Source organism: Idiotropiscis lumnitzeri, chromosome 1, assembly GCF_059441095.1.
Source record: "Idiotropiscis lumnitzeri isolate Australia: NSW breed Sydney's pygmy pipehorse chromosome 1, RoL_Ilum_1.0, whole genome shotgun sequence".
Taxonomy (NCBI): Eukaryota; Metazoa; Chordata; class Actinopteri; order Syngnathiformes; family Syngnathidae; genus Idiotropiscis; species Idiotropiscis lumnitzeri.
Genome location: NC_142391.1, coordinates 11,797,762 through 11,822,214, shown reverse-complemented (window position 1 = coordinate 11,822,214; position 24,453 = coordinate 11,797,762). Strand labels below are relative to the sequence as shown.

Here is a 24,453-nt window from a genome sequence, read left to right as displayed (position 1 = left end):
CTCAAGCGTGACCCAGCGCAACATTCGCTCCTATCTTTAATCCTGCCCACCAAACCATTTATAGCATGGACATTTTGCCATTTTTTTCACCTAAACATGGCTGGTTAAATAACTTGTTTTTTTAAATAATGAATACGTTCCTTTATTTCAAATGATACATTCACAATAAAAATAGTAAAATAAACCAATTTACATACGTTAATTGGTCATTTTTATTTGACCAAATACTGGTATATGAATTATAGTTAAATAAAATGAAAATGAATTTCAGTATTTGTTACTGAATTAAATTCATTTATTATGTTAGGAACTAAAAAAACGAAGCAAGACAAAATATAAACATTCATATAAATTCAATAAAATTTTGCATAATATTGGGTCATTAAAAGAACAATGGTATCATCTGCAAATGGCCATTCGCTCGCTTTGAACATCAAACGTGCACTTTGCCACTAGGATGTGCAATAGTTCAAATTTCTACAGTGAACGCAAGAGGCAGTCATGTAGTGGTACTTACAAACTTGTCTGGACACGGAAAGTCGAAGAGCTTGACCATTCCAAAGTCATCGCCTGTGACTACGTTCAGGCCTGAGTGGGACACACAAGCGCAGGTGACGTCTGCTTTGTCTGTGTTCCGCGACCAGATGCCGACCACCTCGTCCCCGAGGACGCTGGACACAGTGATGGAGGAAGAAAGACCACTTAGCAATTTCCACGCAGACAACAGATTGACTACATACATTGATCTCACACTATTCACATGAGATCAGGACAAAGCTTTGCTGTAAAAAGATATAAAAAAAAAAAAGGCAATTTTTGCACTTCCTAAAATCCTTCGTAATTGTCTATTCAATGGTTCTCAAATTTTGCAAAAAAAAAAACCCCATCATTATCAACATTAAAAGACAATAGAGCAGAAGGCCCACATTTTTAATTCCCAAGAAGTAAATACAATATTATTTTAACCATTGAAACATTATACATTTGAACATTAATACGATGGTTAAAAAAAAGTCTTGAACGTCAAAGTTAAATAATTGTACAGAAATGTCTACAAACAAACAGTTCTTGGATCAAAATCATAATCAAATATATCTCTCTGTAAATTGAAAGTTAAATATAACTGAACTGCACTTTGACCACATAGCACACATTCAGCAGCTACCACGAGATGGAACTGCCGTATTCCTAGTGGTACACATACCTCACTGAGAATCGCAGGCCTATATTAGTTATTTAAATTGTAGATATACCACAAACTAAGTTCCCAAAACACTTTAATATCATTTCAAACTTATTACCCGTACAAATAAGCAATTAGATTGATTAAAAAAAATAAATAATCACCCAGTACACTTGTATATGTGGCTTAGATTCTCTGTAACTTCCGCTAACAACGATTTGAGCTAAACTTGGCTCCCCTACTGTCATACAATTCTTGTCCATCAGTCGAGACGCATCACGTCAACATATCGCCGTAGGCCAATTGCAATACTACATTTCTATTTAGATCGGGGCTTTCGTGCCATGTTGTGGAATCTTACGGCGTTTCCGAAAGAGCGCGAAAAATACAAAGAGGCCAGTTTTTCCATTAATAGCTGGGAATGAGTTCCACAGAAAAAAAAGTAAAAAGGTGAATTCCTGAACAGTAAACCACAAATATTCAGTTGATTTTTACATTGTAGTGCTTATCTGACCTGGTCCATGTGGCCCAGGTAATCCTGTCAATGTGGGTCTGCTCCGTGACCTGCTTCCCCGAAGGCACCTCGTACACCAGCCGCTTGTAAGCACCAGTGGACACCTGATTCAAGAAGGCAATTGAGGATTAGATGTGAACAGGCCTGGGATGAGTATCTCGTCCATACCTGGATGTACATGCTGTCCGCAGAGAAGTCAAGCTGCATGACAAAGCTGGGGATGTCCCGGCAACAGTTGATGCGGTTTAATTGCGGCCCGAGCGACAGGTCGTAGAAGTCGACGGCGCTTTCGCAAGAGCCGACGGCCAGGTAGCGTGAATTTGGACTGAACCTACAAGAGAGACACGTGTTCTCACAAATCTCCACTGTGTGCCAAGTTGCCTTTGACATACTTGAGCAATGTACGCACATACTGGCAATCGGGTCTATTTTGATGAAAGTGTGTAAAGATACAATTTCCAAATATCTTTCGAAGATTATCCTGTGGTGTTGAGCGTGTTAAGAGTGTTTTATTTGCCTCCCTTATCTTAGATTGTGACGTGAAATTAAACAGACAATTACGACGCTAGCTGGAGCTCACTCTGTTGAGGGACACAAATACAAAGTACACCACACAACAGGGCTGGGAAATTAATCAATTTCATCTATTAAGTTTATTTTTCTAAAATATATATTTTTTGTGGCTACACAAATATCAGGCTTCATTAGGATTAAAAAAAATAAAGGGCAATCTCTGCTTAATGAACACACGCACGCCTACGCACACACCCACCCACTTGGAAACTCGCTCATTTCTCATAAAGATAAAGCTCTTGGCCGACTTATCACTTTAAACCATTTTTTTCTCACCTAATATCCTGGATAGAGGAGCGGCGGTCCCTTTTTTTGCCCCAGATTTTGAGAGACGCAACCAGCAGGATGATGAACTCGCCATTCTTCATGCCAATGGCCACCATGTCTCCCTCAGGACTGTAGCTGATGGTGCATGCCGGGTGACCCAAGTTCACCTTATTCAGCATCTTCTGTTGACCCATACGTAAAAGTGCAGTTACAATCAATCATTATGTCTTGGACAAAAGCGCAATGCAAGCGCAGACCTCCAACAGGGCTTTACTTTTGTCACGTTTTGAACAGTATGAACAGCTAAATTTGACAATGGCATACCTAAAATGAGGTCCAATTTAATCCGTTTTTATTGATTCACATTCACAGCTTGTTTGTTTGAGTGCAATGCAATAACGGCATTGACAAAGATGGGCAATGTGGAACGATATTTTAAAAACGAGCTACAATAGGGAAGCGCCTGGCAAAATGGCTTTACAGTGCGAGCCTACCTTCACCTCCCAGTCACTAGTCTGCCACTGAGGTAGAAAACGATTTTCCTTTTCCTCAAACTCAGGGATTTTTTGCGTCTGTGTGCACATGCGTTCGTATGAGTGTGCATGGTGCAAGATCGCGATGTGATGGTGGTGAGTTTAGATAATACAGGCTGGAAAAAGGTGTGTGGGTTTGCAATGTTGACAGTCAATGAGCTGATCTCGGGTAGAGGTGGTCCATTGTTGTTAGAACATGTTCAAAATTCCTTGGTGACAAAAAAAAAAAACGGTGTGTGACCATTAAAACTGATGGCAAACATCTTTGCGACCTTGAACGAACCCTGACGAAGAATCAACACTGAGGCCATGCGCAAACACTCACCGCTCAGTGGGATATCGGCTTAAGGGGTCTTTTGAGCCGTGTTTTGTCTAGTCCCTCAACTGGGACTCGTTTGCCATGGGTGACCCTGCCACCGACATAAATCCCCACATAACATAGATACGAGGGTTATTGGGAGACGCAAACCCCTCCACCATGATAAGGTGAAAGCTCAAGTAGGGTTGATTGTTAAAATGTTACATTAAACTATTGTCTGTACAGTTAAGTTTTTAGTCCAATTTGACCCTGAAACTGGTCATTTTTATTTTCATTAACAGCCAAAGTATGACAGGACTGACCTTCTCCGGAATGTCCCATAGTCGAACCGTCCCATCCTCTGCAGCAGACAGAAACACGTCTCTGGCCGGATGTGTCCCCAGTCCCCAAATGGGCCCATCCATGTGACCGTTCACCAAGATATTGCATGCTGCATTCTTCTCCCCGACCTCAATGATCTCTGCATTCCGGGTTCCAACCAGAATTTTACCCTGATACAAAAAAGAGAAAAAAACCATTTCCATTGTTGAACGGATCTTTGCTGAGTGATATTATCAAGCATCGTTTCTCATAGCTACCTTTCCTCTGCATACAGAACGCACACAATCAATGACCTGTCCAGTTTCTAATCGAAAAGCTCGACAGCGTTTCAATTCCTGATCCCAGAGCTTGAGAGCTCCACCTTCCTTTGACCTATAGAGGCAAACAGTGTATGTTTCCATCAAATTCATCCACAGCATTACCTTAATTTAATGAACAGAGTGACTACCCAAAAAAGGGGTATGTGTAACTTACGGCCTTTCCTTGCCTCCAGTGACAATGAGGCCATCTCTCAACGTTGTGTACATGGTGAACACGGGGCCCGTGTGCGCTTTGGCCACTATCCTTATAAGAATGTGATCTTTCCACACACATACATCCCCACTTATGGTACCTGTAAATGTCAAGTTATTCTGAAAAGAAAACAAATCTGCACTAATCTAGTGGTCTAAGAGAGCAGAGCAAGCAATGCACACACTTTTCAGCAGCATTTCATCCAAGAAAAATAATGTAGCAAAAGCAGCATTTTAAAGCAAAAACATATTTGGATCAACAGCAAGCCGACTTCATGCTGATTGACAATGATTTGAAGCCACTTACCGCTCCAAAAGCCACAGACAGCATTGTCTGCATGCGGGCGTCCTCAATGGAGCTCAACACTCCTTTCTTGCTGAGCAAAGCTCGCCCTGCTAGTGTCCAGAATCGGACATGCTTGAGCCCAACAGAGACAAAATGCGTGTCCGAGTCTGGACGGAACTCTGCCACAAAGATCCTCTGCGTGTGACCAATCCGACTGGCCACTTTGGCACCTGAGAGAGAAAGCCCAATGCCATATAAAAGGCGAACTGAGGTCGATCCGGGTGAGAGAGATTTTCTGAAGATGTCCCAGTGTGAGATAGGCTTTGTACCTTCCTGCCACTTCCAGATGGTGATGGTGTGTTCCGAGTCCAGGCCCACAGACAGCAGGAGCTTCCCTGTGGCACTGAAGCTGACAGAGCACACACCACCCGAGTGGAAACAGCGCAGCACCGATAACGTCTGCTTGGTCATGGCGTCCCACACATGAATAGACGGAGACGTGGCTGAGGGTGCGAGAGAGCGTGAACGTAATGAGAATGTGGATTTCTTTCTTTCAAACGTGAGGCTCTTTTTAAACACTCATTTACCTGACATGTCACCAGCGTCACCTAAAACGACAGAGGACAAGGATATTTTTTTTTACTGATTAAGGTATAATTTACGCCAGTTTCAAAAGACACTTAATAGCAATATGAAAAATATTTTATTTTATGCAGTGATTTTTTGCAAGATTGTATCAAGTAAGCTTCAGGTTCAGGGACGGGGAATAGAATTTGATACAAAAGAGAAAAGGGAAAGAAGAACAAGCAGCTGCTGACGCAAGAGGCCGTTGTCTCAAAACATACCTACTTGGCCAGTTGCCACCACGTTGGGGAATTTTGGATGTTGATTAATTGTCAGGCACAGAATGTCATCACTGTGTTCAACATAGAAACTTTGGCAGGCTGCAAGGGAATATATGCACACAAGCTGTTGTTACTTCTGGCTACAGTGTCATGTAAAATTACATCCCTGTGTGTAAAAACGTACAGGTGGTCAAGTTGAGCACGATGCCAACTGAGGCTGTGTGGTAAATGATGTCCGCCCCCTCATTCAGGTAATGCACGTTATTGCGGCAGTCATTGCCACGGTAACCGAACACCAGCTCCAACACCAGGTCCTACGGAGAAAGTCAGAGCAGGCAGACAGAAAGTCAGAAAAGTGGTTGTCATGACAACAAAGACGTCCACAGCCAGCTCATAGCTGAAATCCTCATTAGATTTAGAACAGCGGCAGAGAGTCTGAGCAATACACACATCTTCAAATGAAATCACATCAGATAAGAGCATTTTTAATCATTTGATCTTCTGAAACACACCAGAAAGCATCTGCTTTTTTCATCCAGTTTGTAGTGCTTGGAATGATCTGTTTACAGTGACAAAAAAAAGCAAGCTACGCTTACGTCAATGGGTCTCTTTTTTTTGCCGACATTGTTGGTCTGCAGCTTCTCAGGCTGTGGTAGGGCTCTGCTAACAGGAGGTCTGAAACACACCGCCGTGTTACAAAGGCGGCTCATCTTCCTAAAATACATTTTGGAAAAATCTAGTAGTGATGGGTTAACACTCAAGTTGCATAAGTGTAACCACCGAGATAAAACGGTGCACAAAATGGCCAGTAATAAATAACTGAATCTGTATGTATAATTCCGATATAGACAATTGAGCTGTGCACGCGTGTTAAAATAACAAGTAGCTTACCTTGAACCTCTGCATGGTAGCAATAGCAAAGGGAAAAAAAAACAAGAATTACTCAATATGTTTTAATAAAGTACTCACTGATGCTGCCCATTGGATCTTCACTTCAACAACACCTCAGCCACTGAGGACATAAAATAGAGAAGTTGGCGCCTTGCTGTAACCATGACAACCAAAGTCCATTTCAAGGACATTGTGAAAACTCTTTAATGGTTACATATAACAACATTTCAGCTGTTCCATAAAAGAATTTCAAGTCATTTTGAGCGAGGACTCCATCATCACCGTTCGAACTGTTGTTTTTGGTTTGACAGTGTGCAAGTGTCAATGTCTTCTAGATAGGTGTGTTTTGATGGCATCATACAAAATATGTTTTTGCACGAAGCATGGTCCATAAAAAGCATAGTTAATATTAGTTTGGCTTGGAAGAACTAGACTGGCCCATACAGAGACCTGGCTTGAACCCCATCAAATAACTAGTATGAATCTAGAACAGAGATTCTGTTGTAAAGACACATTCTGAAATCGTGTGTGAAGTCTTCCAAAAAAGAATGGACACGCATTTGTTCCATTATCCCTTTTCACCACCTATACGTTTAATGGCCAGGTGTTCCTGTAAGTTTGTCCAGACATGTTTCATTCATGTTGTGTATCCAAAATAAGACACTACTAAAGTCAAGAAAATAGAATTCAGAAGGATTAATCTTTATCTCAAGATAGCCAATAGCAATTGAATTTGGATATTTACAATACTGTATTTTTCCAGACCATTAGGCGCAATATCAATGAATGAGTACCTTTTAATATATTTTTATACATAAGGCAAACTGGGTTATACTGGGAATTATTTTTGTGAAGCAGAGTATGTTAAATACTTTATTGTAAATATACGATATTTTTATTTGATACATTTAGCGCTTTTAAGATGGACTAAATGTAAAATATTAGGTAGCAACGCATGTCTTGCTTGCTTTTGTTCGCCATACAACTTTGTCAGTGATGCTTCGAGCAGGGAACAGGATGGGACTCTTTGACAAATGGAAAAAAAAAAAAGTTTGAACAATGCTTGGTCGATTTTTGAGAAATTGAAAGTATAGCGCCTTATGGTCCAAAAAAAAACTACGGTATGTTTCATGAACACCACTGAAGCTTTATCTTGGATGCAATTTCCTCAAACATAAGATCTTACCTGACCACACCTTGTCTTCAGATGGAATTAAAGAAGGAAGCGGGACAATGACAGAATGCAGCCATTACAAGAAAGAAGAACACATAAGGTGAAAGTTATTTTAAAAGGATAGAGCTGAAGTTATAGATAAGAAAAAAGACATCAACAAAAGAGATAATGTTGATGCAAGTAGTATTTTCTTTCATATACTGAAAACTTTCCCACAGCTTCACATAAGAATACCTCTCATCCAAAGAAGGCTCTTTCAGTTGCAAGTGGGGTTTTACACCAGTCATAGGGCGCATGTTGGTAGATAAGGCTTTGATGGTATAGTTGATCTCATTCTCCTTTGTCACATCACTGTCATAACCTGATGGAAAAACAAGATTGATATGGATGTACAGGTCGCAGGGACATTTCACAAATATGCTACTTTCACACCTCCATCATCCTCGCTCTCAATGTCTGACTCCTCGCTGTCACACTGTCTGAGCTCCCTGTGGGTCTCAGGCTCGTGAGCCCAGATCATGAGGCATGTGTCTCCCCCGCCAGCCGTCACCAATAGGCTGTCTTCATGGGTCCACCGCACATTTGTAACGTGCGTGCTGTGAGCCACGTAGCGTTTAAACTTTGCATACTTGCCCTAGGAGCAAAACATCTTTCATCAACTTGCTACAGTGACAAACGTATTCTGTATGTCGAGCATCGGATTTTACCTTGATGGGGTATTTGAAGAGCTTGATGTATCCTAAATCGTCTCCTGTGGCAAGCACCTTCTTGTCATTACTAAGGCAAGCAGAGGTCACCTCAGTGATCTCGCTGATCACAGGCCAGATGCCCTCGACAGACGTACCAAGGACACATGTCCATGAACTCCAGTCAACCTTCTCCACCTAAGACGCAGCAAAAAAAGTATATATATTACATTATGTTCTACTTCAGAGGCAATTGGACTTTAATTGTTTAAGACTAAGTTCATCCTTCCATTTTATTTACCGCTTAGCTGAGCCTAACCCATTTGACATTGGTACTCCAAGAACTCTGACTTTCTCCCGCATTCCAAAAGCATACATGCTGGGTTAAATGAAGGTTAAATTGTTTATCTCTATGCATGTAAATGTCAATGCTTTTTGTCCAAAGTCAGGTAGGATGGACTCCAGCTCACCTCTGACTCTAATGAGGATGAATGCTATGAAAAAATGGATGGATGAAATAAGATTTGTTTTTCCTTTTGACTTTCTCCACCCTCCTGAAATTGCTCTTGCTACTGTGGTGTTTCTTCTCCCAGCTTACCTCTGTGGCAGGGATGGTCTGCTTCTTGCCACGAGGTGCCTCAAAGAAAAACTGCTCTTTGGCACTGGTATTGACTTGGAGTAGTTTCCCTGCGAATTAGAGAGCCCACGGGGCCAGCGTGTTTGATGGTTATTGAGCATTACTGCACAAAGATCGTGTACAGTATAAAAGATGTTTACCTCTCTTGTCCCAATCCAAGTGTGTGATGGAGTTGAGGCATCCTTTGCACACTCCAACCCGTTTGCTGCTCATTACATTGTAAATATCCACAAATGTGTCTCCTGATGCCACTGCAAGGTACTTGCCAGAACCTGAGGAGTGTGAAGAAAACATCCCTAATTAGTTTATAGTCCTGGTTTCAAATCTTGGACCTTGTCAATAGCAAGGGAGCCAAAAACCTGGAGAGAATTTGATGTCTGTGATGATGTCCTTGCGGTGGTGGAAGGACACAAGGTCCTCCAAGGTGTCTGCATTCACAATGAGAAAGCTGCCATCGTTTAGGCCGACTGCCAAGGCTTTGCCATCAGGGGAGAAGCAGCAGCAGCGGCCACCTGTGAAGGGTGTTTGTTAATGGCCTGGGACCGATACACACGTAGTCAGGATGAACGCACGAGAGGAAATCCCTTACTGTCATGAGGTGGTGACTCACCTTTCCTGAGCTTGCGCACTGCCAACATGCAGTGACTGGGGGAGAGGTCCCATATGCGCAGGGTTCTGTCATCACTGACAGTGGCACACAGAGGGAGATGGGGATGGGTGGCAAGGCCCCAGACTTCACCTTCCATATGACCCTGCAGGACAAAATGCAGCACTTCAGGCTTCAAAGACCTGAAAGAACGCTATGCTACTCACTGTGCTTTGTGTACAATTCTTGACAATGATCTGCAGTGCAGCAGCTGCCCAAAGCAAACCTTTACTTCACTCTAGCCTCATCGATTTGTCCCATCAGACAGAATACGGTTGTAATTGTAAAGCATTCAAAACGGGTAATCAATACCACTCTGACAGCCTCAAGACAAGGGGCCCTCACTCAGTCGGAGACGGAGCCGAGCCACTTAGCGAAATTAACAAAATCGAGTATTAAGAGCTACAATTTATTCTCGTCAACGTGCATTTCCTTTGGTTGTGTAAAATATCGCAGGCAATAGAACAACAAGGAGGCCTGATTTTGTAGCTTTGTATACTAAACCCAAAGAATAATACATCCACTACATATATTACTATCGTGAAGCCAAAAGGATCATCCTAACCTTTGCTTCATCTTCCCTTTAAAATTTTTAACCTCAATACCACTGGATCTTTATAAGATCGCACGCACCAATATGATGCCCGCATGCACTACGTAGCCCACAAGAACCACATGAGTGGCGAGGGCAAGACATGGCTCACCAGTGACGGGGCATTGTGATTTTCCAAGGAATGTTGACAAAGCTATCAATTGAAAATGTAAACAGAAAAAAAGTGTTGCATATTGATAATATATGCTTCTTATCTTTTCAGATAGTTGTTGATAATTATTGTGATAATGATTAATAATTTTATTTGCTGTGTGTAGCAAACTGGCAGCCCGTCACTTTTATCAGTACCCAAGTAGCTCTCAGTTTTAAAAAGGATGGAATACACTAGATAACTAATTTCATTATCTCACCTGGACAAGCAGAGTAATCGGGCCACTTTTGTCCACCTCCAAAATCTCTCCATTCTTAGTTCCCACAAGAATGTGACCATGGCCGAGAGATATGGCACGTATTGAGGGGTTGTCTTCCAAAAGTAAGCCTGTAGTGTTGAGAAAGTTAAAGTCATGCCAGGACACATGAGGAATTCCTTTCAGCGAGACTCATTAAATGTTCTCGTGTATCTGGAGCGAATAGATGCACAATGTGACTGGTACAAAATGACCATATTACCCTTGGAGCCTGGAGCAAGGACTGCCCTCTTGATTGCGTAGGTCTTGAGGCATCTTTCAAATGTGTCATCCCAGAGCGCGACTATACCATCCTTGCCTCCAGTCACAAATCCCTGCAGAGAGAGTGTAATGTCATATTCAAAGCGGAATAAACATGTCATCGCAGACATAAAATTGATTTCACAGTGCACACCCCAGAAAGATTATCAATGGGCCATTTATTATTTGAAATTGTTCTAATTTGCATTTTTTTAAAAAGTGCTTTTATTACCTTTTCGAGAGCATGCATACTAAAAACGGGACCGTCATGAGCTTTGACTGTCTTCATCAAGAACATGTCCCTCCAGATGCAAATGTCACCGGTGCACGTGCCTGAGAAGACCATCTCTTCCGACCAACCGTAGACAGCACACATCATTGTCTCCGTCTTGCCCATGCTCCCCTTGCGCCCAATTAGCCCACCACCTGAGAGAGACAGAAAGATGCATCGCTTTGGAGCCAGACTTCATCTTGTTATCGTGGCCGCTTGTCAGCATTAATAAGCCGAAGAGCTCTTACCCGCTTTATGCCAAAACTTCATATGTTTTACACCCGCGGTGATGAGCTTGTCAGGTAGGTAGGGATTTATTTTCACTACAAAGATCTTGTCTTTGCTTCCACTGAAAACACAACAATATTTATTATTAATGAAGCCACCTGGTTGTGTTCCAAATTCTACAATACACAAAATGTGTTCTTCCTCAGCCCAACCTCCAACCCTCCTTCAGGTTTTATGGAAATTACTCCCTTAATTTTGTGTAATCCTGTTGACAGGACAGGAAAACATGGTACTAAAATTTGGGAGGGCACTCAGTAAAGCCACACGCAGACTTCACAATTCATTTAAAACCTTTCAACTTATTTTTGCAGATGAAACGTAAGTAGAACTCAATGTAGAGACTCATATTAACGAGACCTTAAAGATATTTCATTCTTTTGATACGACAAAAAAACTATCTTGCATTTATATAATCAGTATGTAATGAAAAGGCCATCTTATCTTTTGAATTAAATCAGCTCCTTCCTCTAAATTAAATTAATACATTTTTGGGCAGCATGCTGGACAAGTGGTAAACATGTCTGCGTCACAGTACTGGGGTTCAGGGTTCAAAATTCAACTGACCCTCATATGTGGTTTTCTTTGTCCAATTGTCCATAGGTGTGATTACAAGCACTATATAAAATGAATAGATAAAGTAATATAATCCATGTTTGTTTTATGCAGAAGTAAAAGTACACCTTATTTCCCATTTCTTGCCTGTCTTCCTCCCCGTAAGACCACATCCTCTCACGCCCACTCTTTGCCTCCCAGCTGAAGACTACTCTCAGGTCCTTTTCCTCACAATTGCACTGCACAGCACCCACCAAGGTCTGCAAAGCAGATTAGTGGTGCTCCAAGCTGTCTCTGCACTTTCAGTTAGAGACAGCAGAAGAACAAACAACACGAAGTGCTCCAAACGCGTCGGGGTCACTTTAAATTGAGTTGAGACTAAATATGAACATCAAGTGGGATGAGCAACAAAGAGGGAAAAAAAAAAGATATTTTGAGATGCGGATGTTTGACAGTTACATGTTTCTCACACATTGGTTATGTAATTGTATTCTATTAAGGTACTATTGGGACAAATTAAAATAAGTGATTGGATGTTAGAACTTTTACATGTAGCTTTTCATTATGGCTAGCTTCTGCTATTGTATAACATTTATAGTACCTTGGGAAATATGGTCTCCTTGTCAAAATAAAATCATGTTCTCGAAGACGAGCACTGAAAGTAATTCTCATTCATTATGGATACAGTGGGAGCCCTAGGGCATACCCTAACTATTCAAACCTTGGCAGGCTTAAGTGTCGCAGTGGAGCAGCCTCTTAATCTAAAAAGCGATTCCCTTTCTTCCCTCTGCGAACCATGAATCACACTGTCATCCATGCACGGCAAAGTGGCTCCAATTTAATCCACGTTTATTAATGTCCATATTTAAAGAGAGAAGCTCCAATAATCTTGAAAAATTAACACCACCGACTCTCAGAACTCTTTCCGCTTCCGGAGAGCAGCATCATGTAAACAATGTCGGGACCACACTCACCACATAGCTGAAAGCTTTTCCCCCTTCCTCCAGTCCCAAAGCACAATAGTGTGATTGTCATCCAGGCCCACCGAGGCCAGCCGCTTGCCATCCGCTGTGGGGTGTAAATCAAACGCTTTATTATTGGCAGCGATAGATCAAGCCAATTTGTTTGTCTTTGGCTTTTGTTAGCAGGTTAGGGGGTACTTGGTGATTGATTGATTGATACCTAGAATGTTTGAGGACGGCTAGTTTGTAACAGCAAGACGCCTGGGAAAAATTCACAACTCTAAAGCCAATACTAGTTTAAGGGATCAGTCTGGAGAATAAATTATTAGGGTTAATGTCACTATATTGCTCGCAAAAATAAATAAATAAAATAAGTCTGATACGCGCTTCATATGGGGGGGCGGGGGGGGGGGGTGTAATAGAAAACTGAATTATTTTGTCGTAACTGCCTCTATAATGTACCAGTAATGTTTTCCCTAATACCTGCATTTTGTCTTTCTTCAGTTGAGGCTGAAACAATGGATAGTTACAGAATATATACACACTTTATGTTTTGTCATTTTCATATTATGCGAGTAGTTGGATGTTGTGAAGCTTCTGAAGTTTAATGGCAACACTCCGATTTTTGGTGGTGTGTTATTGACCTTATGGTAATAGTGACTAATTACCTGAAAAGTCCAAAGTGCAGACGCCAAGCTGGTGGAAACCCTTCAACACAGACATTGGTTTTAATGTTTCTGTGTCCCATATGTGGATGGAGGAATCTCGGCCAACCTGGATAGACATAAATCAATATTTGAAAACAGGTTTCTTTGTTACGTTTGAATGTACAGACTAGGGAACAAGCAATAAAATCCTGATGTCTCTAAACGCAACTCTAGAGCTACCTGGCCAGTTGCTACAAAGTCCTTGAGGGGGTGGATGGCCAGACAGAGAATGTCATCATCGTGGCCCATGTAGAATCGTTGGGTGTTCTGCTGCCGGTTGTGCACGATCCCAACAGCAGCCACATGGTAGACAATGTCACCAGTCTGGGTATAGAACAGATTACTTCTGCAATCATAGCCCCTATAGCTGCGGAAATAAAAAGAAATACAAAAGTTTGGGCAAAAGACTATTTGTCACTCCATTTGTAATTGACCATAATAAACATCAAGCTCACCCATGAATAAAGTGCAGCTTCAATCCACTCCCGGGTGCTCGCTCTCTCTTCTTCATTGCGATTGCTCGATCTTTCTCTTTGCACTGTTCTTTGAGCTGAGGTAGATCTTCTTTATAAACCTGAATTCATGCAGAAATGTCAGCATGTGTGCTTAATAAAATTCCAAGGACGTTCAAAATGGAAGGTTTCTGAGTTAATCACAAACCTGTCTTCTATATGTAAGCTGTGTCTCCTGCTCGATTTCCGAGTCCATCTCAGGCACATCTGACTGATCAGAGTCTGACTCTTCGCTGTTGGAGTCTGCCAAGGTCTCTAAAAATAGAAACATACTTTCAGTACACCTATCTGGTAAAAAAATAGTCATGCCTTCCACAAAATCCTCATACCCAAAAGCAACTGCTATTTGAGTAAACAGGAGAAGCTACCATTATAACCTACTGTTGTTTTCTCTCCTATAACGCGGAAAGCCAAATGTTTCAGGATGCTGATGCTGCACACTAATGCTGAGCCAAGAAAAGGCAATAAGCTACACTTGGAGCTAAGGAGGGCTCTTCACAAAGTCCATTAGGAAAATGAAAAGCAAAAGACAGTCAGGGTGTGTTTTAATTATAGAGAGCCCAGCTGCACTCCGTCTGTGGAAAAATAATGAGTTGGCAATGACAATGCAATTATACTTTCCAACTTTCATTCACATTGAATGGATGCGTTTAAATGCTCTGGAATGAGGAACAATTTAGTACGACGGTTTAACACGTCACGCTCATAAGACTGTTGGGAGCAGTACAGTTGAAAAGAAGCAGGAGTATTTGATTAGAGGAACACTGCTCAAACAAACAATGTAGATTCATTTAACACTGCATCAGGTGTTAGAGACATCATTCCAATTGTAACCATTTCTAGTGCAAAAGGATGCAAAACATTTCCTTGGTTTCAAGCATTCAAGCCAGTTTCCTTCCTCCCACCTTGTGGTGCAATATGCAGAGCTTCTTTTGACTTTCTCTCTGGAACAAACTTCCACTGGAATACTGAGTGATCTGCTCCACCAATGGTTATAACCCACTGGTAGTCATGTGACCATCTTACATTGGTAATATGGGCAGAGTGACCTAAATATTTTTTAAATTTGGCACCTAAAATCAAGAGAAAAATTACATGAATTCAACAAGGCAATAAGAATGACAGCTGTTTTTTTTTAAAAAATTTTTTACCTTTTTTTATACATGGATATCGTAGAAGTTTGACTAATCCGTAGTCATCTGCCGTTACTAAGACTTGATTGTTGAAATTAGCATCCACAGAATTAATATCATTGATAGCAGAATATTTGGGCCATATTCCATTAACCTCAGGGCCTAGCACACACGTCCAAGAAGCCCATTGAACTAGCTTCAGCTCCTCTCTGTTAGTCACCTCCTTACCACCTGAACAAAAGACACATTTTAAAAGATAAAAATATAAAGATGTCCTTTATTAGTCCCACAATGGGGAAATTTGAGGTGTTACAGCAGCAAAAGGCTCAATAGTGAATAGTGAATAGTAAGCAGGCAGCCACTCTCGCGGCGCCGGAACCGGGAAAAAAAAAAGCAAGACAGAAATTACCTCACTAAATTTCACATCGAGTAGCTTTAAACATGAAGCAAATCAGACATACTTGGCATCCGATAGAAGAGCCTCCTGCCGCTGCCATCGTTCGACTGCAGGAACTTGCTATCTGTAGACCAGTCCATGTGCGTGATGAAGCTGTTGGAGCCAATGCACTCTCCAACTTTCTTGTACCTCTGCACAACACCATAAATGTCCACTGAGTTGTCATTGGAGCCGACAGCCAAATGGGCGCCATCGGGAGAGTATTTCAGCTCATGGATAGCCTCCTTCCTGTCCTTGATGTGGACCACTTCTGTCATATCTCTGGAGGCGAACAAAAAAAACAAAAAATAAGACTCTTTAATGAAGCCCAAATGCTAAGACATAAAAACATACACAATCTTTCATTGAATTATGTACTTGCCTGACTCTGAGAACGGTGAATGAGCCATCCTTCATTCCCAGGGCCAAATGAATACCATCAGTGCTGACAGCTGCACAGCGGATCGGCTCCTCCATGTTACAGCGAGCTATCAATGCATGATCGATAAGGCTCCATATCCTTGCGGAGGAAGAAAAAAAAAAAGAGAGAGAGCATAATTGTGACAAAATAAGAATGCAATGTTAGAGCAATTACACATTAACATTGTGAACCTAATTTACTAAGCCTTATGTGTACACTCACTCCAATTAATTGAGCACACTGTTGCTCATATTTAAAAGTGGCGTTTGGGATTTAGGTAGCGCTGATGGTTTTCACCATGGAAAATTTGGGAGAGCAACGCAAACACAAAAAGAAGTTTGAAGTGATTGAATTGGGAGTGTTAGTGGAAGACAAACATATTAGACTTACAGAAAAGAAACCTGAACATGAATGGGAAGCCAACATCCATATAAAAATGTTTTGTTTGAGTTAACTCATCCAGACTGCATGTCCATGTAGGTGCCCATCCTGCACAATACTACATTTAAATTTGGGGCAGCACGCCCGCAAATCTAAGTACTCTGGGAGAGGCCCCAATGGTCACAGCGTGCCGAAATAACCCAGACGCAAGGAAATGCGCAGATTAAAGAAATGTTATCATCGTTGATATGGCATCACTCCTTGGCCCTTAGATCATGCAGAAGTTCCAAAATTGCATTGCTAAATAGACAATATTGATTATTTTATTTCTAGCCTTTACACAAGTGGAAAAAATCTGGTCTCGCCATAGCAGCTCATTTTGCCTGTATTCTTCGTTATGGTTACGCTCATCTGCCGGCCGGTTTGCACTTGCCATCCAGGCCCAGTATCTAAAGATGCAAAATCAGCTATCGCAATTCATCTCAAGTTTACTAAATCCCACTGCTAAAACAATCTTTACATGGGATTCCTCACAGAATTCACGAAACAGTTTTGCTGAGTAGCTCAGCGTTCTCATCTGTTTGCTTGAGCAATCAAATTTTAGTTTTTGCAAGAAGAAACTTTGACTAAATCATTGGCAGACATTTTCAGACTTGAGGTATTATAATATTGATATAATACTGCAATAAATTCTCGCAACTCTCACCTGACTGAGCGGTCATCACTGCCTGTCATAGCAAGAGGCTTGGTGGGGTGCACGGCCAGTGCCCAAAGCTCACCCTCACAGTGACCCTGCATGATAAGGAAAGGCTTGTTGCGGTCGTGGACCACCACCTCGAAGATCTCACTATCTTGCGTGCCCACCAGGATGTGGTCTCCCCGCCAGCAAACGCTACGCACAGACAGCCCTATCCACACACACATGGAAAAATATCAATACAATAGTTCAAGCAGGTTTAATTTGGAACACAGAACAAGGAAGGAACAGGATGTGTAAATAGTGATCAGGTGACTAATTAACAAGGCGCAGGATGAACACATGACAGCATGTTGCCAATCTAATATACGTGGATGAAGGGAGCATATATGCTGTACCTTATATATGACCATGGTATCTAAAAATATGTTATAAAACTGACTGATTCACTAGCCACAAGAGAACAATATGGGGACGGCTACAAACAGACTGACACAGCTGTTAAATCCGCCCTTGTAGCGCATTACCCACCTCTGCTATTTTCGCTTCTAGCTACTGTTAGGTCCAAGATACAAGATATAAAGGAAATGGAAGAAAAAAGAAAGGGAGTATTAGTAGGGAGGAGAGAAAAGAATGGCGTAAGCAGCATGGTGTAGATAAGCCACTTGGTGAGGTGAGTCTAATTTGCCCTGCAACCTTTACTGAGTGGAGGCATTTTGACATCACCTTTATATCCTTGGTCTGTTTCCCTGAGATCAATGACAGTAATTGGTTTGAAGTTGAGATCCCACAGGCGGACGCAACCATCTCTTCCCCCGGTGGCAAAACCCTCTTCGCAAGCGTTCATGCTGAAAATCCCTGACTGGAGGAAATGACAGGCTGTTAGCGTGCAATAAACCAGCTATGACAGAAACAAAGGCAACTAGCATTTAACAAGGCCTTCACAGCGACACACCTGCTACTACGACGTCACTCAGACATCAAAGGAGGAGCATGAATCACTATGAATTGTTTACTATTGTCACTGCAAAGTATGCTGTTGAATCCCGAGTCAAATATGTGGTGGTACCAAAAAAAAAAAAAATATTCTAAATCATGAATCTGAATGTATTGTAGCTATTAGCCCTTCCCCCATACCCCCATTGCCTAACAAAGCTGTTGATCCCATAGATATCATTTAATCCTGTGTAGCAAAAAACTATGTGGACCAACGTCATATAAAAGCCAATGGATTTATAATGGGATGATGCTTAAAGGGGAAGTCAACTCCCCAAATATTTTACACTGTTATATGCAGCACCCTTGTTGAATCAAGAAGCAAGCATGCATGTGCATCTCGACTCATGATGGATGCCAGTGGTAAACCATCATGGCCTGAAGTCCAATGCTGGTCAGAGGCATTCACTAAAATGTTCCATTCCATAAAATTGTATTAATATATTCCCAACAGATTCTTCTTTTCATATAGTTACTCCTGATTGCACTGCTTCTAGTAGGTTTATGTGTATTTTAGTTTTTAGCTTTTTGTCATTTTTCAGTCTTTATGTATCTGGCTGCCGTTATTGTCATTTACATATAGAGCATATCTTATCTTGTTTCAACTTACCCCATGTGCCCCTTGCACAGTTCTCATCAGATTGATCCCTTTCCACACATAGATGTCGCCGTTCAAGGCACCGGAATATGTGACCTCATCCTTGGCACAAGCCAGGCAGAGGATAGTTTGGAGCTCCCCCGTTTTGCCGAAAACTCCACGTTTGGGCGTGAGAGCATTACCGCATAAGCTCCAGAACTGCACACACAGACACAAGAGTGAAAGGTGATGGTAGCTAATAATCGCTCGCGTAATCTGGTTGTGACACAGCAAGTGGACAATAACCGAGTGTTTGGATACAACAGTAATCAGAAAATCAGCGCTGTATGGTTCAGCTCGCACACACAGATATGGACCACCTTGAAATGCAACGCACACACACACGTGTGAGTTGGAGCTGTAACCATCTGATCAACATGCACAGACACAGGGCGGCACACTCGCAGACACCAGCATGCTCATTATTTATAAGCAAGGTCATTTGGATGCACGGGCACAGCCTCGTCTGAGGGCTAAATCCATCAAAGAGGAGAAGGTGAGAGCAAAAAGGGAGGCGCCCTGTCTGCATAGAGATAAGATCGCAATGAGCTTTACAAATGCTAAGACACGACGGTCGGCACATGAAAACGGAGACATCACTAGCAAGGAGAGGGAAATTTATATTGATCAATGTGTCCTTTTGTTGAAAATCTAGCGACACATAACTGGGTTACAAGTCTATTTGACAAAAACATCCTGACATACCAGAGATTACAACTTGCCTTCAGACTGATAAACACGCTGCGGGTTAACAAGGGGCATTGATTATTAGACAGGGATCATGAGCATGGATAACACCTGCCATTAGAAAATAAGGACAAAGCAAAAAAATCTGGTCCTTCAACAGATAAGAAATGAATATGGAAGAAACATAACAGCTTCCACTTTTCTGAGAAGACTACAACATGTTAGAAAGCATCAATAGGAATTTAATTAAAAAAATACATTTGCAGACCTCTAGTTCGGTCCAAAGGGGTTTGATGGGCATGAGGTTGGCTCTCTACATCGCTACCAAAAGGTCACTGACAGTGGCCAGACCGGATCAGTATAAATTTCTTAAATAAATATGAGCTTTTTAAAATTCAATTCATTTAATTTTTTTCACTTAGTAAAACCATCATTCAGATTTTTGCACGTTAGGTTAAATCCTTCCACCCCCAAAATGTCAAACGTTAAATATTCAGTTAGATTTTGCAAAAATGAACAATGAGCAGGCATTTGCCTTGAACTTGTGCGGATACATCACAAGGGCACTCAAGCAATCTGGGACATAACTGTATGTGAGACTATGCTGAGGTGTGTAAGGTGGTGGTCCTGAAGTATGTGGGATGGGCATCTATTGTACCCCAGCATGCGACAGACGGTGCAGGAATGGTTGCAGTGTGACTGCACAGCCCTCCCTGCCCACAACTGATAAGGCAGCAAGACTCGGGCAGCAGCTAATCCCTTCGCTCTTTGAATTGGTGAAGAGACGAGAACCCAGAGGGGGTTACGATGAGGCCAGCGGCAGAAGCAGGAAACTCAGTGGGGCAATGTGGAAAAATTAAAATGGGTGGGGAAAAAAATCTCTTGGTATGCTGAAACATTCAGAATTCCTTTCACAGGAACTAAGAGGCAAATATGTTGGGCAATTCCATGTTGCCAAAATTATGGGAACGGTTTGTGGATGGCCCCTTGCGGTTCCAACATGGCTTCATTCCAGTGCACAAAAAAATGTCAATAAAGATATGGATTAGAGTTCAGATTGGTATGGACAGAGCCCTGACCTCAAACCAATTGAAAACGTTTGGGATGAATGACTGCGAGACATCAGTGTGTGAACTCATAAATGCATTTTTCGAAAGAATGGTCAAATATCCATTTAAACACACACCCCTTACTTGTCTGGGGAATAGTTGAAGCACTTATAGCAGCAAAGTGTGGACCGACGTCATATAAAAGCCAATGGATTTATAATGGGATGATGCTTAAAGGGGAAGTCAACTCCCCAAATATTTTACACTGTTCTATGCAGCACCCTTGTTGAAATACAGCATTCTGATAAGTATTGCGTTTGTGGATAAGGAATTAAGCAGAAAAAATATACCCGTTCCGGTCATTGCCAGTGAATATAGATTATTACAAAGTATTACCTCCTCCTGTGATTTAAAATAAATAAATAAATACTAGGGCTGTCAAAATTAAAGCATTAACTCAGGTGATTAATCCCCCAAAATTTAACTCAAATATTTAAACTCGGTTAACTCAGTTTGATTTACTTAAAAAATAATTTGCATACTTTGTAAATATTGTGCCATATTAGCCGTTTTTAGCACGTCTCAGAACAAAACACTGTGTTTAAGTTACTACTGGGCCTAGCAAACCAACACTGTGTGGCGTTTGTGGGCAGTTTTGAGAAATGTTTCGAAAATAAACGTCTGCAAAGATGTCTCCATTTAGATTGTATTCAAGAATCCAAGAAAGCTATTAGAACAGTCTTTGAATTCAATATACAGTGAACCCTCGGTTATCGCGGTTAATGGGGACCGAGACCACCCGCGAAAACTGAAAATCCGCGAAGTAGCGGCGCACCTTCAAAAATGCTTAAAAAAAAAAAAAAAAAATATATATATATATATATATATATATATATATATATATATATATATATATATATATATATATATATATATACACACATACACACACACGGGTAGAGCGAGAGAGAGAGTGAAATTCATGTTATAACAAAAAACAAAACAAATTATTATTAAAACTTATTATTTTTTTATTCCCCAGCCATTATTTTTGTATTTATTCAATTACTTCTTTTTGTATTCATTTAATTACTTCGACTTTTACCTGCTGGTACGCCGTCCGGTGTGCCCTGTGAAATGAAAGGTGGCATTCTTCATTTATTCATTCATAACTGACAGCCTCGCGCTCCGCTCATGCCCGGGCGGAAGTTGTTCCTCTACGGCTTAACTGCCACGCACGCCGGCCGGCCTCCTCCGGAGCTCTCGCACGGTCCCGAGCGAAGCGAAATGTCGCCGCGCTCGTGCCCGGGCGGAAGGTGCTCCTATTCGGCTTAACTGCCACACACGCTGGCCTCCTCCGGAGCTCTGGTACGGTCCGAACCGCGCGAAACGTCGCCCCAAATCGTGCCCGGGGGGAACGTGCTCTTCTTCGTCCACTCTCTTCCTCGTCCACTCTCCTCTTCGGCGCACGCCGGCCGTCTAACCGCTCCAGCGCCCCCTCGTGCCGCTGGGCGAAACTACAATGCCCCCGAATATTTTTTAGACCCGCGAAGCACTGAAGCCGCGAAAGGTGAAGCGCGAAGTAGCGAGGGTTCACTATACTTCATATTTGGTGATTTTGCATCAATTCCAAGATAACATTCAAGTAAATATCTGTTCTAAGCTTCGCAAAAAATAGTAGTTGAAAAATGTGATTAATCATAATTAATCATGGAATATTTTGTGATTAATAAGTTAAAAAATATTAATCACTTGACAGCACTAATAAATACATAAATAAATCATATTGCACTGTAAAAATACCAATGACTTCATTAGCGACTAGTCAACATCGAGTCGCTGATGACGTCCTAAACGATAGTATTGGTGCAGTCATTTTTAAAGAAACATTTAATGTCCCATTCACAATAACCCTGTGATTGGGTGCTGATCAGCCCAGGTCGTACGTACGTTGCTTAATGATTAAGTCAGCTGGTTTAGGCTGTAGCATTTGCCAAGAGCCTGAACAGGACAAGCAGTGTAGAATACAAGTGATCTTGAGTGTCACTTTCAGCTCAATATTAAAAATGCAGTGCTGCTTTTTTTAATATTTTTTTTTTTTATTTTAATGGTAGGCAATGACAATATTACACAATTAAGAATGAATACAAGGCAACATTAGACTGGAATGTCTGCTCGACAAACTATGACAGCCAGCCATCTTATTGCAATTACTGTAGAGGGGAATGTACTTCATCAGCAGCCCCCCCCCCCTCCATTCCCTCCTTTCTCTGTCACACTACAGTAACCCTGAGCGATGTCAGAGTGTTAACTGCTACGCTAGCAAGGGTCAGCAAAGAGCACTCAGAAAAAGTAGATGAGCATTGCTGGGAGGAAGTTTTCTCACAGTACTTGTCCATCCGCATTGAGTCAAAAACAATCCTGTGGCAGTTCACATCACTGCTACGAAAAAACGTAATTTCTAAAACTCAATTTTTATTGTTTTGTAAGATCGCCTGCTCAGTCCCTCTCGTCTTTAAGTCTAACGTTTTCTATTCATGTAATCTAAATGGCTTACTCAGTGTAACAATGTAATTGGTTGTGTCCAATGTCATCCCACATTGTCATTACATTACTGAGCGACATCACACATCAGTCAAGGCTCCTGCGCCATTCCTGACTTCAGTGCCATTTTATAAGGAAAACCTACACAATCAAATGGGATTCAATACCATCTGCAAGCTCTTGATTCAACAATGTTAATAATTGAGGCTGTTGTTTCATGTCGTGTTGCTAATTACGGGAAGCTAAATATTCATTAATGATCTTTCTTAATGTCTTTCAAAGTCTATTTTTTGTTTACTAAGCCAAAATAATAAGAAATATTGTCCATCAAAGGAATTTTGTCGGTAGGAAAGACGCCAACTCCAAAGCTTGAGTTGTTCTCACTGAATCAACGCACACAAAAAGGCTAAACAATTGTATGTGCGTGTGCATAAAAGGGAGTAGGTTGTCCACAGCCCTGGTCGTTGTCACAGAAGTTGTGTTTCCCTCAGCCCACGAGTGAGTGGATTACTGCCAGTAAATCTCCTGGATGCTCTGAGTGCTATAATCACTGAGCAAACGCAGGGCCAGGGAGCAGATGTCACATGGTCTGCAGGGTAAAGGCTGGGGAATTATATGGGACAATTGCTGGATTGCCCTGCCATCGGGAAACCAATGAAGAGGGAGGGGGGAGCAGACTAAGCGGGCATTGTGGCGAGGCCTGGGTTAGCCGGCGGAGGTTTCTGTGCCATGGCGATGGCAGTAGTAAGGAAGAGTTCGGAGCAGATACAAGAGAATGAAATGAGGCACGTTATACTTAACACATGCCGTGGACTAAATGCAACACATTTATTTGATCATTTCAATGGCCAGAATTAATCCACATTAATATTTAACTGCCTGTGTTGACTTATATCTACTTAGATTTTAACAAATCTTCAATAACTGATAAAGTAATCCAACAACTGCATGACCAGTGGTCCCGTTAAGGAAAATGAGGAAAATAAGGAAAATATGAAAATAAGGAAATGTCATTCTTTGTCATTAACAAATGCCATACCAACAGTATTTCTTTTTTTGGGGGGGTGGGGGTTGCACATGGATCTGGAATGCCTCAGAAAATATTCCTTACATGTATGTTAAAGTTTTTGAGGGAACAAGAAATCCTAAAATAAATTGAAAAAAATTAACTCAATACAGAACACGCTCAAGAAACAGAACTGGATTCATTCCATTTGCAAAATAATGTCAGATAGAAACAATATGAACTAATATTTACAGCTCAACGTTGAAAAAAAAAATTCAAGGCCTTCCGCTTTTAAAGCACAATATGATCAGTTCCTTTCTCGATTTCAAATCATCTATTTATTGGACTCTCGTCACGTATTTGCCTGCCTCACATACACCCACTAGTTCCACTCACAAATTGTTTGAATAAACAATTTAGTGTAGTCTGTCTGAGTTTTGTGCAGGCAGAATGGGCTCAATTTCCACTCAATAACAGTTAAAGTGTATATAGCTGTCACGCGAATAAATATTCTTGTTATTGACTGG

At 41.5% G+C, this 24,453-nt stretch overlaps 1 protein-coding gene across 2 annotated transcripts in view; it reads right to left on the bottom strand.

Moving 5' to 3' along the window:
* eml5 (EMAP like 5) overlaps positions 1 to 24,453 on the bottom strand; it is a 39,128-nt gene that overhangs the window by 2,963 nt on the left and 11,712 nt on the right. Inside the window, exons 5-43 of one of the 2 annotated variants that reach the window (XM_088316937.1) lie at positions 18,614 to 18,799; positions 17,734 to 17,869; positions 17,539 to 17,562; positions 17,017 to 17,218; positions 15,891 to 16,028; positions 15,534 to 15,790; positions 15,091 to 15,303; positions 14,845 to 15,012; positions 14,088 to 14,194; positions 13,883 to 14,001; positions 13,608 to 13,794; positions 13,389 to 13,494; positions 12,733 to 12,826; positions 11,167 to 11,267; positions 10,880 to 11,073; positions 10,610 to 10,721; positions 10,351 to 10,478; positions 9,352 to 9,493; positions 9,101 to 9,253; positions 8,882 to 9,013; positions 8,703 to 8,791; positions 8,126 to 8,302; positions 7,851 to 8,052; positions 7,653 to 7,779; positions 7,431 to 7,445; positions 6,245 to 6,253; positions 5,950 to 6,028; positions 5,538 to 5,667; positions 5,354 to 5,452; positions 5,096 to 5,116; positions 4,838 to 5,011; positions 4,530 to 4,738; positions 4,185 to 4,342; positions 3,968 to 4,082; positions 3,692 to 3,880; positions 2,547 to 2,719; positions 1,866 to 2,028; positions 1,698 to 1,801; positions 518 to 671 (exon numbers count right to left, since the gene is read on the bottom strand). In XM_088316937.1, coding sequence (XP_088173063.1) covers positions 518 to 671; positions 1,698 to 1,801; positions 1,866 to 2,028; positions 2,547 to 2,719; positions 3,692 to 3,880; positions 3,968 to 4,082; positions 4,185 to 4,342; positions 4,530 to 4,738; positions 4,838 to 5,011; positions 5,096 to 5,116; positions 5,354 to 5,452; positions 5,538 to 5,667; positions 5,950 to 6,028; positions 6,245 to 6,253; positions 7,431 to 7,445; positions 7,653 to 7,779; positions 7,851 to 8,052; positions 8,126 to 8,302; positions 8,703 to 8,791; positions 8,882 to 9,013; positions 9,101 to 9,253; positions 9,352 to 9,493; positions 10,351 to 10,478; positions 10,610 to 10,721; positions 10,880 to 11,073; positions 11,167 to 11,267; positions 12,733 to 12,826; positions 13,389 to 13,494; positions 13,608 to 13,794; positions 13,883 to 14,001; positions 14,088 to 14,194; positions 14,845 to 15,012; positions 15,091 to 15,303; positions 15,534 to 15,790; positions 15,891 to 16,028; positions 17,017 to 17,218; positions 17,539 to 17,562; positions 17,734 to 17,869; positions 18,614 to 18,799 — 5,286 coding nt within the window. The remainder of the gene's footprint in view (positions 1 to 517; positions 672 to 1,697; positions 1,802 to 1,865; positions 2,029 to 2,546; positions 2,720 to 3,691; positions 3,881 to 3,967; positions 4,083 to 4,184; positions 4,343 to 4,529; positions 4,739 to 4,837; positions 5,012 to 5,095; positions 5,117 to 5,353; positions 5,453 to 5,537; positions 5,668 to 5,949; positions 6,029 to 6,244; positions 6,254 to 7,430; positions 7,446 to 7,652; positions 7,780 to 7,850; positions 8,053 to 8,125; positions 8,303 to 8,702; positions 8,792 to 8,881; positions 9,014 to 9,100; positions 9,254 to 9,351; positions 9,494 to 10,350; positions 10,479 to 10,609; positions 10,722 to 10,879; positions 11,074 to 11,166; positions 11,268 to 12,732; positions 12,827 to 13,388; positions 13,495 to 13,607; positions 13,795 to 13,882; positions 14,002 to 14,087; positions 14,195 to 14,844; positions 15,013 to 15,090; positions 15,304 to 15,533; positions 15,791 to 15,890; positions 16,029 to 17,016; positions 17,219 to 17,538; positions 17,563 to 17,733; positions 17,870 to 18,613; positions 18,800 to 24,453) is intronic. The other variant, XM_088316946.1, reaches the window with a different exon arrangement.